The 15,164-nt window shown below is 46.9% G+C and overlaps 1 protein-coding gene across 1 annotated transcript in view; it reads right to left on the bottom strand.

The window, feature by feature from the left end:
- The window catches only part of LOC134957827 (flavin-containing monooxygenase 5-like), a 163,346-nt gene that overhangs the window by 59,017 nt on the left and 89,165 nt on the right, over positions 1-15,164 (bottom strand). Inside the window, exon 4 of the mRNA XM_063940026.1 lies at positions 14,836-14,998. Within this exon, the coding sequence (XP_063796096.1) occupies positions 14,836-14,998 (163 nt within the window). The remainder of the gene's footprint in view (positions 1-14,835; positions 14,999-15,164) is intronic.

The raw sequence follows: 15,164 nt of genomic DNA on the forward strand, positions 1-15,164 counted from the left end.
TATATAATATATACCTGTCCGGCTGCAGTAGTGATATATATATATATTTTTTATATCATTATTTATCATCCAGTCTATACTAGCAGCAGACACAGTACGGTAGTTCACGGCTGTAGCTACCTCTGTGTCGGCACTCGGCAGTCCATCCATAATTGTATACCACCTACCCGTGGTTTTTTTTTTCTTTCTTCTTTATACATACTACATCTCATTATCATCCAGTCTATATTAGCAGCAGACACAGTACAGTACGGTAGTCCACGGCTGTAGCTACCTCTGTGTCGGCACTCGGCAGTCCATCCATAATTGTATACCACCTACCCGTGGTTTTTTTTTCTTTCTTCTTTATACATACTACATCTCATTATCATCCAGTCTATATTAGCAGCAGACACAGTACAGTACGGTAGTCCACGGCTGTAGCTACCTCTGTGTCGGCACTCGGCAGTCCATCCATAATTGTATACCACCTACCCGTGGTTTTTTTTTTCTTTCTTCTTTATACATACTACATCTCATTATCATCCAGTCTATATTAGCAGCAGACACAGTACAGTACGGTAGTCCACGGCTGTAGCTCTCTCTGTGTCGGCACTCGGCAGTCCATCCATAATTGTATACCACCTACCCGTGGTTTTTTTTTTCTTTCTTCTTTATACATACTACATCTCATTATCATCCAGTCTATATTAGCAGCAGACACAGTACAGTACGGTAGTCCACGGCTGTAGCTACCTCTGTGTCGGCACTCAGCAGTCCATCCATAATTGTATACCACCTACCCGTGGTTTTTTTTTTCTTTCTTCTTTATACATACTACATCTCATTATCATCCAGTCTATATTAGCAGCAGACACAGTACAGTACGGTAGTCCACGGCTGTAGCTACCTCTGTGTCGGCACTCGGCAGTCCATCCATAATTGTATACCACCTACCCGTGGTTTTTTTTTTCTTTCTTCTTTATACATACTACATCTCATTATCATCCAGTCTATATTAGCAGCAGACACAGTACAGTACGGTAGTCCACGGCTGTAGCTACCTCTGTGTCGGCACTCGGCAGTCCATCCATAATTGTATACCACCTACCCGTGGTTTTTTTTCTTTCTTCTTTATACATACTACATCTCATTATCAACCAGTCTATATTAGCAGCAGACACAGTACAGTACGGTAGTCCACGGCTGTAGCTACCTCTGTGTCGGCACTCGGCAGTCCATCCATAATTGTATACCACCTACCCGTGGTTTTTTTTTTCTTTCTTCTTTATACATACTACATCTCATTATCATCCAGTCTATATTAGCAGCAGACACAGTACAGTACGGTAGTCCACGGCTGTAGCTACCTCTGTGTCGGCACTCGGCAGTCCATCCATAATTGTATACCACCTACCCGTGTTTTTTTTTTCTTTCTTCTTTATACATACTACATCTCATTATCATCCAGTCTATATTAGCAGCAGACACAGTACAGTACGGTAGTCCACGGCTGTAGCTATCTCTGTGTCGGCACTTGGCAGTCCATCCATAATTGTATACCACCTACCCGTGGTTTTTTTTTTCTTACTTCTTTATACATACTACATCTCATTATCATCCAGTCTATATTAGCAGCAGACACAGTACAGTACGGTAGTCCACGGCTGTAGCTATCTCTGTGTCGGCACTCGGCAGTCCATCCATAATTGTATACCACCTACCCGTGGTTTTTTTTTTCTTTCTTCTTTATACATACTACATCTCATTATCATCCAGTCTATATTAGCAGCAGACACAGTATAGTACGGTAGTCCACGGCTGTAGCTACCTCTGTGTCGGCACTCGGCAGTCCATCCATAATTGTATACCACCTACCCGTGGTTTTTTTTTTCTTTCTTCTTTATACATACTACATCTCATTATCATCCAGTCTATATTAGCAGCAGACACAGTACAGTACGGTAGTCCACGGCTGTAGCTATCTCTGTGTCGGCACTCGGCAGTCCATCCATAATTGTATACTAGTATCCATCCATCTCCATTGTTTACCTGAGGTGCCTTTTAGTTGTGCCTATTAAAATATGGAGAACAAAAATGTTGAGGTTCCAAAATTAGGGAAAGATCAAGATCCACTTCCACCTCGTGCTGAAGCTGCTGCCACTAGTCATGGCCGAGACGATGAAATGCCAGCAACGTCGTCTGCCAAGGCCGATGCCCAATGTCATAGTACAGAGCATGTCAAATCCAAAACACCAAATATCAGTAAAAAAAGGACTCCAAAACCTAAAATAAAATTGTCGGAGGAGAAGCGTAAACTTGCCAATATGCCATTTACCACACGGAGTGGCAAGGAACGGCTGAGGCCCTGGCCTATGTTCATGGCTAGTGGTTCAGCTTCACATGAGGATGGAAGCACTCAGCCTCTCGCTAGAAAACTGAAAAGACTCAAGCTGGCAAAAGCACCGCAAAGAACTGTGCGTTCTTCGAAATCCCAAATCCACAAGGAGAGTCCAATTGTGTCGGTTGCGATGCCTGACCTTCCCAACACTGGACGTGAAGAGCATGCGCCTTCCACCATTTGCACGCCCCCTGCAAGTGCTGGAAGGAGCACCCACAGTCCAGTTCCTGATAGTCAGATTGAAGATGTCAGTGTTGAAGTACACCAGGATGAGGAGGATATGGGTGTTGCTGGCGCTGGGGAGGAAATTGACCAGGAGGATTCTGATGGTGAGGTGGTTTGTTTAAGTCAGGCACCCGGGGAGACACCTGTTGTCCGTGGGAGGAATATGGCCGTTGACATGCCTGGTGAAAATACCAAAAAAATCAGCTCTTCAGTGTGGAGGTATTTCAACAGAAAAGCGGCCAACAGGTGTCAAGCCGTGTGTTGCCTTTGTCAAGCTGTAATAAGTAGGGGTAAGGACGTTAACCACCTCGGAACATCCTCCCTTATACGTCACCTGCAGCGCATTCATCATAAGTCAGTGACAAGTTCAAAAACTTTGGGCGACAGCGGAAGCAGTCCACTGACCAGTAAATCCCTTCCTCTTGTAACCAAGCTCACGCAAACCACCCCACCAACTCCCTCAGTGTCAATTTCCTCCTTCCCCAGAAATGCCAATAGTCCTGCAGGCCATGTCACTGGCAATTCTGACGAGTCCTCTCCTGCCTGGGATTCCTCCGATGCATCCTTGCGTGTAACGCCTACTGCTGCTGGCGCTGCTGTTGTTGCTGCTGGGAGTCGATGGTCATCCCAGAGGGGAAGTCGTAAGCCCACTTGTACTACTTCCAGTAAGCAATTGACTGTTCAACAGTCCTTTGCGAGGAAGATGAAATATCACAGCAGTCATCCTGCTGCAAAGCGGATAACTGAGGCCTTGACAACTATGTTGGTGTTAGACGTGCGTCCGGTATCCGCCGTTGGTTCACAGGGAACTAGACAATTTATTGAGGCAATGTGCCCCCGTTACCAAATACCATCTAGGTTCCACTTCTCTAGGCAGGCGATACCGAGAATGTACACGGACGTCAGAAAAAGACTCACCAGTGTCCTAAAAAATGCAGTTGTACCCAATGTCCACTTAACCACGGACATGTGGACAAGTGGAGCAGGGCAGGGTCAGGACTATATGACTGTGACAGCCCACTGGGTAGATGTATGGACTCCCGCCGCAAGAACAGCATCTTGCAAACGCCAACTCTTTCCTAGGCAGGCTACGCTTTGTATCACCGGTTTCCAGAATACGCACACAGCTGAAAACCTCTTACGGCAACTGAGGAAGATCATCGCGGAATGGCTTACCCCAATTGGACTCTCCTGTGGATTTGTGGCATCGGACAACGCCAGCAATATTGTGTGTGCATTAAATATGGGCAAATTCCAGCACGTCCCATGTTTTGCACATACCTTGAATTTGGTGGTGCAGAATTTTAAAAAAAACGACAGGGGCGTGCAAGAGATGCTGTCGGTGGCCAGAAGAATTGCGGGACACTTTCGGCGTACAGGCACCACGTACAGAAGACTGGAGCACCACCAAAAACTACTGAACCTGCCCTGCCATCATCTGAAGCAAGAAGTGGTTACGAGGTGGAATTCAACCCTCTATATGCTTCAGAGGTTGGAGGAGCAGCAAAAGGCCATTCAAGCCTATACAATTGAGCACGATATAGGAGGTGGAATGCACCTGTCTCAAGCGCAGTGGAGAATGATTTCAACGTTGTGCAAGGTTCTGATGCCCTTTGAACTTGCCACATGTGAAGTCAGTTCAGACACTGCCAGCCTGAGTCAGGTCATTCCCCTCATCAGGCTTTTGCAGAAGAAGCTGGAGACATTGAAGGAGGAGCTAACACGGAGCGATTCCGCTAGGCATGTGGGACTTGTGGATGGAGCCCTTAATTCGCTTAACAAGGATTCACGGGTGGTCAATCTGTTGAAATCAGAGCACTACATTTTGGCCACCGTGCTCGATCCTAGATTTAAAGCCTACCTTGGATCTCTCTTTCCGGCAGACACAAGTCTGCTGGGGTTGAAAGACCTGCTGGTGAGAAAATTGTCAAGTCAAGCGGAACGCGACCTGTCAACATCTCCTCCTTCACATTCTCCCGCAACTGGGGGTGCGAGGAAAAGGCTCAGAATTCCGAGCCCACCCGCTGGCGGTGATGCAGGGCAGTCTGGAGCGACTGCTGATGCTGACATCTGGTCCGGACTGAAGGACCTGACAACGATTACGGATACGGACATGTCGTCTACTGGCACTGCATATGATTCTCTCCCCATTGAAAGAATGGTGGAGGATTATATGAGTGACCGCATCCAAGTAGGCACGTCAGACAGTCCGTACTTATACTGGCAGGAAAAAGAGGCAATTTGGAGGCCCTTGCACAAACTGGCTTTATTCTACCTAAGTTGCCCTCCCACAAGTGTGTACTCCGAAAGAGTGTTTAGTGCCGCCGCTCACCTTGTCAGCAATCGGCGTACGAGGTTACATCCAGAAAATGTGGAGAAGATGATGTTCATTAAAATGAATTATAATCAATTCCTCCGCGGAGACATTGACCAGCAGCAATTGCCTCCACAAAGTACACAGGGAGCTGAGATGGTGGATTCCAGTGGGGACGAATTGATAATCTGTGAGGAGGGGGATGTACACGGTGATATATCGGAGGATGATGATGAGGTGGACATCTTGCCTCTGTAGAGCCAGTTTGTGCAAGGAGAGATAAATTGCTTCTTTTTTGGTGGGGGTCCAAACCAACCCGTCATATCAGTCACAGTCGTGTGGCAGACCCTGTCACTGAAATGATGGGTTGGTTAAAGTGTGCATGTCCTGTTTATACAACATAAGGGTGGGTGGGAGGGCCCAAGGACAATTCCATCTTGCACCTCTTTTTTCTTTAATTTTTCTTTGCGTCATGTGCTGTTTGGGGAGGGTTTTTTGGAAGGGACATCCTGCGTGACACTGCAGTGACACTCCTAGATGGGCCCGGTGTTTGTGTCGGCCACTAGGGTCGCTTATCTTACTCACACAGCTACCTCATTGCGCCTCTTTTTTTCTTTGCGTCATGTGCTGTTTGGGGAGGGTTTTTTGGAAGGGACATCCTGCGTGACACTGCAGTGACACTCCTAGATGGGCCCGGTGTTTGTGTCGGCCACTAGGGTCGCTTATCTTACTCACACAGCTACCTCATTGCGCCTCTTTTTTTCTTTGCGTCATGTGCTGTTTGGGGAGGGTTTTTTGGAAGGGACATCCTGCGTGACACTGCAGTGACACTCCTAGATGGGCCCGGTGTTTGTGTCGGCCACTAGGGTCGCTTATCTTACTCACACAGCTACCTCATTGCGCCTCTTTTTTTCTTTGCGTCATGTGCTGTTTGGGGAGGGTTTTTTGGAAGGGACATCCTGCGTGACACTGCAGTGACACTCCTAGATGGGCCCGGTGTTTGTGTCGGCCACTAGGGTCGCTTATCTTACTCACACAGCTACCTCATTGCGCCTCTTTTTTTCTTTGCGTCATGTGCTGTTTGGGGAGGGTTTTTTGGAAGGGACATCCTGCGTGACACTGCAGTGACACTCCTAGATGGGCCCGGTGTTTGTGTCGGCCACTAGGGTCGCTTATCTTACTCACACAGCTACCTCATTTCGCCTCTTTTTTTCTTTGCGTCATGTGCTGTTTGGGGAGGGTTTTTTGGAAGGGACATCCTGCGTGACACTGCAGTGCCACTCCTAGATGGGCCAGGTGTTTGTGTCGGCCACTAGGGTCGCTTAGCTTAGTCATCCAGCGACCTCGGTGCAAATTTTAGGACTAAAAATAATATTGTGAGGTGTGAGGTATTCAGAATAGACTGAAAATGAGTGGAAATTATGGTTTTTGAGGTTAATAATACTTTGGGATCAAAATGACCCCCAAATTCTATGATTTAAGCTGTTTTTTAGGTTTTTTGGAAAAAAACACCCGAATCCAAAACACACCCGAATCCGACAAAAAAAATTCGGTTAGGTTTTGCCAAAACGCGGTCGAACCCAAAACACGGCCGCGGAACCGAACCCAAAACCAAAACACAAAACCCGAAAAATTTCCGGCGCTCATCTCTACTGTGGGTTCATATCTGGCACTGTGGGGTCATTTATCTGGCACTGTGGGGTCATTTATCTGGCACTGTGGGGTCATTTATCTGGCACTGTGGGGGTCATTTATCTGGCACTGTGGGGGTCATTTATCTGGCACTGTGGGGGGCATATCTGGACTGGTGGGGGCATTAATGTATCTGGCACTGTGGGGGCCTGGGGGCATTCATGTATCTGGCACTGTGGGGGTCATTTATCTGGCACTGTGGGGGCATTACTGGCACTGTGGGGGCATTGCTGGCACTGTGGGGGCATTGCTGGCACTGTGGGAGCATTTATCTGGCACTGTGGGGGCATTTATCTGGCACTGTGGGGGCATTTATGTATCTGGCAATGTGGGGGCATTTATGTATCACTGTGGGGGCATATCTGGCACTGGCACTGTGGGGGCATTTATCTGGCACTGTGGGGGCATTTATCTGGCACTGTGGGGGCATTTCTGTATCTGGCACTGTAGGGGCATTTATGTATCTGGCACTGTGGGGGCATTTATCTGGCACTGTGGGGGCATTTATCTAGCACTGTGGGGGCTTTTCTGTATCTGGCACTGTGGGGGCATTTATGTATCTGGCACTGTGGGGGCATTTCTGTATCTGGCACTGTAGGGGCATTTATGTATCTGGCACAGTGGGGACATATCTGGCACTGTGTGGCCATTTATGTATCTGGCACTGCTGGGGGGCATGTCATGTGTAGCTGGCACGGCTGGGGAGCATATCATGTAGTGTTTCCGCTAGGCGTCTGTGGCTAGGCAATGTGTCTAACGTGCTCTGCCTGGCGCAAAGTGTCTAACGTGCTCTGCCTGGCGCAAAGTGTCTAGGAGGTTCTACCTGGTGCAGTGTGTATTAACTGCACTACTGTGTGGTGTAATGCGAATTGCCACTATTATGTGGCCACGCACCTTCCCCACGAAGCAACGCTCCTAAATTTTTGCTGAGCGCCTTCGGCGCGCACTGTCCATGCTTTACCATGTAGGTAGATGAGCACCAAGCATTACAATATGTACATCATTTTGCCCTCCTAACTTAAAAATGTACCCTCCCTGCCCTAAAAAGTGAACACTATCATGTGTAGCTGGCACTGCTGGGGGGCATATTGTGTGTAGCTGGCACTGCTGGGGGGCATATCAGGTCTATCTGGCACTGCACATTATGTGTATCTGGCACTATACTGGAGACATTATGTGTATCTGACACTATACTGGAGACATTGTGTGTAAGGAACACTACTGTGGCTGTTATGTGTAAGGCTGCTAATTGTGTGCGTAGAGGGGGTGTGAAAATATATTTATTTATAGTCTAATAATATGACGTTATGAGGCCACGCCCACTTTTACAGAGGCCACACCCACTTTTCATGGAGCGCGCGCATAGGGGGTGGGCGCTTTTACATGTTCTCGCTAGTAGGCCTGGAGCCGGCCCTGGCTTTATGGGTCATATAGCATTATGTTGGATAAGGGATGCATAATCCTTGTTGTAATACATACATTCACTGTTTCCCTGTTAGTTTACTCACTATCGGTTAGTCGACATGTGTCGACGGGTGTGGGGGCTTAGTCACGAGCGGTTATGGGGATATCTGGTGGCTGCGCCGACGCACGGCGGTACTTGATTCGAAAAATTAAGTATTATCAAGTTGTTTTTTTGTGTGCTTAAAACAGTTAATACATTAGGGAAGTCATAGTGGTTTGTGATGCCCTGTCGGTATCAACGGTATTTCCTGGGTGAAAAATTGTCAGGCTGTTATTGCCTTGTACCTTTATATATATATGTATGTATATATATTCAGGTGTTTGTGGGGGGAGTCTTATCAAAATTGTATTTGTATGCTTCCCTCAGACCTCTCGGGGTTCCCAGTTATTATTATTTTTGCCCGCTTACTAGTTCTTGCTGTCGACATTTACTAAGTTTTCTGTCGACCATAACGTTCCGGGTAGATCCACATCGGGAGCATGTCAGTACATGATCATACACATTCACAACACATTACTGTCTCTAGGGACCTGGCTGGTCGGGACAATCCACTTGCATATAGGTTATGTCTATATGTTTATATATGTAGATATGGGTTTATATATATGCATGATTTGGATATATGTGTTTTAGTATGTGTTGCAGGATGTTTATCAATGAATGCTGAAATAATGGTATTCTTATCATGTGCTGATCGCTCTGTTGATTAAGCTCTAGATTGGCCATGACGAGTTGGTTTCAATCCTCTCAAGGAGTCCGAATATTATTTTCTTCACAACACGGAGAGAAAATTATGACAGTCAACTCCTGGTCGACGCAGAGCCCGGTCGCAAAGGATCATACACAGGCAGATAAGTGAAATTTTATTTCTATATTTTGACCTTATTTGCACTGTATGCACTTGAGAAAGTGTTGTGTTCGGGTAAGCACCCGACTGTATTACCCTACCCAGAGTGAGTTGGCTTACCTATGTTTGTTCTACCTTATAACATTACAGCAGGCTGCCACGTCACAGCAGGAGGTGTGACCGGAAAGATGCGGAGGATGTCTCCAGGAGATGCTGGAGGGAGGTGTACAGCTGTGGGTGTGGCCTCTGTTCAGTCAATCTCGGTGGATTCCTATGGTACGTCTAATTTCGTGAGTTAGCCTCCTTCACGACGGTTGGTGATGCATTCTTTTGTGGGGTGCAGTCATTTTTAACCGGTTCGATACCGTTCTTTTTTCCTTTTCTGCGCAAACAGTGAAAGGTGAAAAGGTAAGTGTTCTGCAGCCTTGTTAGGTTCGCAGGAGTGGATGTCGTTTCTGTTTCCACTACATCCACCACTCGTTGCTGAGTCTATCTGGCGGGTTTCCACTCCGGTGACCACTTGTCTGCTAAATTTCAGTTAGTCCGGGAATAGACTAGGATCTGTGAGTTATTCATAGAATCTAAAGGGGGACATTCTGAGTTCCGGTTGTTTTCCCTTACAGTTTCTAATAGTTCTTGCCGTTCCCTTCTGGAAGGGGAGGTAGTACGCGACGCCATACAGAGGTGCGTCAGGTTCAGGACAGTCTCGGGCTGTCCCTGTATTACGGTGCAAATCGTTATTTTTCTCTGACTGTTTTTAGACACAGGGATTGGCTGTTGTTCCCAACGACGCAGATGTCGAAAGTGGGTTTCAGAGTAGATGCTTACCGGTTATGGTTCGGTGTTTTTCCTGTGGAAAGAGGGCTGAGGATCCAGAGTTGGAACGATTTTGAGGTGACACCTCATCAATATGTTACGTTTATAAAACAGATGGCTGCGGCCCAAGAGGCCTTTTTCGGTGAGCAGGTCTATTACCAGAGCGGTTTTCATGGGACCAGTTGGGAATGTGGTCTGGGTCTCGCCTGCGCATGTACTGGAATATAATCCAAACGGCCAGGCCATCGCTCCTGTGATGTCTGCTCGGTTCTCTCCTTATAGAGGTATGAAGGTTCGGGATCCAGGTTTAGATCCTGGTGTTCGTGCGAACAGATCTCCGATGCTGGGGAGCATTCCTTTGCAAGGGACTTATTTCCAGAGGATATAGTCAAGTTAAAAAACTTGTCTGCTGTAAGCTTTCTGGAATTAAGAGCTATTTTCGACGAAAGTATTCTTCGTGTTCTGCCCGTGTTAGTTCTGCCGGATGACTTGTCAGCAGTGGCGTAGGTAGGCCGCTATGGCGGAACATGGAGCAAGCGGCAATGGCAGAAGTTGTGCAGTTTGCAGTTGAAGGTGAGTTCTGGAAAACGCTATATTAGCAGTCTTCGTTCCGGAGGTAAAAGTCGGGGAAATAGATTTCCTCTGCTGACGCGTTATCCAGCCGGAGAAAATTCGGTCATCATCGAGAAGCTTTCCCAGACGTGACAAGTCTTTGAGGAGTGTCGCAATTGGACATGTGGGCGTCTCGCCTCAACGAGAGGCCTCAAGAAGATTGTTCCAGGTCAAGGGACACTCAAGATATAGTAGTGGACATCCTCGTGACACCGTGGGTGTTTTTAGTCGGTCTATGTGGCCTCTCCGCTTTCATTTTTCTGGTGGTGGTGAGCGGAAGATGTTAGAAGTTTCCGGGGATCCTCTTGAATCCGGTCTAGCCAGCGAGGGTTGGTTATCCAGTTTTTCATGGTTACTCATAGAAGATTATGGCCCTCTTCCTCTACGTGAGGTAATGTAACAACAAGATCAGGGTGTGTGGCATGACTTACCGCGGCTACGTCTGACGGCGAGGCGGTTGAATGCCATATCCTAAGCCGAACGGGTGTTCCCGGTGAAGTCGTTTCCTCCTTTCTTCAAGCTAGGAAAGAACTAACGACAAAGAGTTACCACCGTAGTTGGAGTACTTATATGTCTCGGTGTGTATCCACGAAGACTCCTATGGAAGTCTTTCAGCTAGGTCGTGCTTATCCATACTTTACAAGCCAGTGTGGAGGCAAGCCTAATAAGTTTCTTTACAAAATTTCTCTTTCGGAAGGTGGTCATGCTATTGGCTTTAACATCCGCAAGGCGGGTGTCGGAAGTGGTGTTTTTGTCTCACAAGAGCCGTGTTTGATCTTTCAGGTGGATAGAGAGAAATTGGGTACTCGGTTGGTAGTTCTACCAAGAGTGGTTTCTGGGTTTAGCAGAAATCGGCCTATTTTGTTGCTGGTAGTTATTTAGGCATTAGCTGATTCAAATTTCCTCGATCTAGCCGGGGATTTGAGTATGTAGGTCGCCAATTTGGCTCAGTGTGGAGTAACAGAAGCTCTGTTTGTCTGGCATGTTCCCAGCATGGTTTGGGAGACTGCGTTATGCAGTCTTTTACACGCTGAATCTGTGATGCGGTTTGGCATGTTCATTCTACGGCTGGATTGCCGTCACCGAAGTAGGTGGAGGTCCATTCTTCTGGGAAGATGGGTTTATCTTGGGTGGTTGCCCGGGGAGTCTCGGCGGGTCAACTTTGCCGAGCGGATTCCTGGTCGGGATCAAACGCTATTGCTATGCTCTACATGTTTGATATCCTGATTGTTGGGGACCTTTTTTGTTTGCCCATTCGGTGCTGCAGAGTCGTCCGCACTCTCCCGCCCATTTTGGAGCTTTGGTATAAACCCCATGGTCCTTTTGGAGTCCCCAGCATCCTCTAGGACGTATGAGAAAATAGGATTTTGGTACCTACCGGTAAATCCTTTTCTCTTAGTCCGTAGAGGATGCTGGGCGCCCGTCCCAGTGCGTACTGTGTCTGCAGTTTTTGCTTTTGGTTACACCCTGGTGGTGTGTTTTCTCTGTCAGGCGGTTGCTACCGTTGTTCATGCCATAGCATGCGGGGTCTTATTTTAACTTATGTGGACACACGGTTTGTGTTACATATTTTCTTAGCATGTGGCTGTGTTTTGTGCATGCCGTTGGCTGGTATTCTACTGAATGCCACGTTCTACGGTGTGTTTGAGGTGTGAGGTGGTGTGACACTCACTGTGTTATAGCGATAAATTCTTTCCTCTAAATGTCCATCCCTCCTGGGCACAGTTTTCTAAAGGTGGGTACACACTAACAGATATATCTGCAGATCAATTGATCTGCAGATATATCTATGGACGGAACGGGCAGTGTGTTCAGCATACACACTGCTCGATCCGTCGGGGACTGACGTCATGAACTGGGCGGGCGTGTACATACTCCCGCCCAGTTCAGCTGTCAATCACCGCCGGCCGCCGCTGCATGTGTACGGGCGGTCGGCCGACCGCCCCATACACACACAGCGACGCGCCAATATATCGGTAGATATATTGGCCATCGGCTAAGCTGCGCGGCCGACGCGATACGTCTGTGAACGACGGAGTTCACAGACGTATCGGCCGTACACACTGGCCGTTGGTCCCGCGATATATCGGCTGTTCAGGAGAACGGCCGATATATCGACCAGTGTGTACGGGCCTTAACTGAGGTCTGCAGGAGGAACATAGAGGGAGGAGCCAGTTCACACCCAGTTTAAGCCTTTATAGTGTGCCCAAGCTCCTGCGGATCCGTCTATACCCCATGATCCTTTTGGAGTCCCCAGCATCCTCTACGGACTAAGAGAAAAGGATTTACCGGTAGGTACCAAAATCCTATTTTTTCTTTGTTTTGTTTACCGGCAGTGAGGCAGCATACAGCACCCTTGGCAATGTCTCTGACCCACCTGTCTGCCAACAGCTGGCTCCAACGCTGTGCGGGTGAGCTCCAGTACCTGGGATCTCTTCTATGCCGGCTACTGTCTTAAACTGTCTTCTTTGCCACACAGTGCTGCGACTAGCGTGCGGTGCACTTTACAAGCTATAGAAGCACACTGTGCTCTTAGTTAGCAGTATCAAACTCCACTTTGCCTCCCAGATGGGGGGATTTGGAGTAGCTTATAGATGGATGTAGTGTAGTGATGTAGTGTACCATATAGGGTATGTAGTGTAGTAATGTATTGCAGTATATAGGGGCATGTAGTGCACTGATGTGGTGTAGCATATAAGGGGATGTAGTGTAGTGATGTAGTGTAGCATATAGGGTATGTAGTGCAGTGCATAGGGGCATGTAGTGTAGTGATGTAGTTCAGTGTGTAGGGGATGTAGTGTAGTGATGTAGTGCAGTTGATAGGGGAATGTAGTGCAGTGACGAAGTGTTATGATATAGTGCAATGTATGGGGACAGACAGTGGAGCATGTAGTTGAACACACTGGCATACTGTAAGGCAGATGAGGCACATAGGGGTAATCTGATATTTTAGTCTGACAGAGTTTGTTATACTCTTGTTTTTTTGTTTGTTTGTTTTTGGGGGGTGGGGGTGGGCGCAAACTATTGCCTTGCCCCGAGTGACGAAAATCCTAGTTTCGGCCCTGACTCTACGAGGCATGACTTACATCTATAGACTTACATCTATAAGCCGCCACTGCACTGAACTTATACATGATCACCCATAACCAACCTATTCAAACGCAAGTAGATGCAAGTATAAATTTTACTGAACCTAAGTCACAGGAGCCTGTTGTGCGCATGACCCGTGTGATGTATTTTATGCAAGTCGCTTTTCAATGCAGCTCCAATAAACATATGTACAACTTTACATAAGGTGTATAACGTTTCAAATGGGCTTCAAAACTATCATTCACTTCTTACACCTGGGCAGAAAAACAGTGTGGTAACAAAGCAAGATACAGAATCATAAGAGGGAGAAAGGTCAAACAAAGCAATGGTTGGGGTCACAGGCACAAGATCAATTGCAGTAGTGCAGGCGGAAGTCAGGGTCACAGGGTCAGATTATAAACTGTAGTACAGGCATAGGTTAACATCACATAGGCAGAAACCAGACATAGGAACCAGGACACTGGAGCAGATGATGAAAACTAATGCTCTTGGACTAGACTGTGCACAGAGCAGAGTTTAAATATGCAGCGCTTGGTTTGAATTTGGCACCATTGACACCAGGGGCCACATGACCACAGCTTTAAAACAGCAAAGGCATTGCGCACCTGCCCCTATGGAGAGCTGTCAGTGACAGAACAGAGCAGGCAAGGTAGAAAAGTCCAACAAAAGTAGGAGGCAATGGGAGCCCATCAGAGCGAGGTTAAGAGCGAGACTACGCTATTAAACCAGGCAATAAGGTGCTAGGCAAGAATTCATGATGTTGATGGTTTGTAAAGCACAACAGTGTTCATCAGCTTCAAACAGTGAGGAAAAAATAAAACAAAGAAATAAAAGGTACAAATAAAAAGCATGTTGATGTAACAATAGACGGTAGGGAGGAACATGCTGGGACAGAGCTTATAGCCCCATGGGAAGAGGGAGGTGATCGGACCAGAGGAATCTGTGGAAAGCTGGTTGTTGTTCAGTGCTTTGTAGGTGAAGCTGATTAGTTAGAATTGTATTTTGGAGGCTATATGAAGCCAGCATACAGATTTGCAGAGTGGTGCAGCAGATGTGGAGGAAAATCTGAATATACAGTACAAAACATACCTAAAACGGAATGTAGCTATATTATCAACAGTTAATATATTGACAAGCAGAGGTTGGACAGCAGTAAACAGAACCCAGTATTCCATCATGCTAGTACTGCGCTGTACAGAATTGTGACTGTATCAGCTTTAGAAGTTAAAATACAATGCTTTTCCATCATGGTCACAATGCTGTACAGTGCAGAATTAGCAAACCGGGTTCAACATACCCATGTCCACTTCTGTCAACATTTCCACTGTCGGACAGCTATCCCGAACATTCCAAAACACTTGACAAAAGTGATAAAAGTAATAAAATCAGCTGACCTGGAAATGATTCCAGAGGTAAATGGGCATCTGTGTGGTGCCCACTGCAAACAAGAACTGCATCAAAGATGGCTGCCTCCTGCTTGCCATCCTTTTCGGTTATAACATCCCATTGTCCACTTGTGACAAAGTCTGGCCGTTTCTTAACACTACACACTGTGGTCTGAAATAAAGATGCATAAGTTAAGTTAAAAGTACTTTCAGACTAATCAAATAAGCAAAAGCACAATATTGTCCCAAACCAAAGCATCAGGCCAAAAAATGCAGTGGAAAAGCCCAATCCTCATTGACAATGAATAGGCAAAAAATGAGTCAAGGCCAAGAACATG

The sequence above is a fragment of the Pseudophryne corroboree genome, chromosome 9 (assembly GCF_028390025.1).
Source record: "Pseudophryne corroboree isolate aPseCor3 chromosome 9, aPseCor3.hap2, whole genome shotgun sequence".
Taxonomy (NCBI): Eukaryota; Metazoa; Chordata; class Amphibia; order Anura; family Myobatrachidae; genus Pseudophryne; species Pseudophryne corroboree.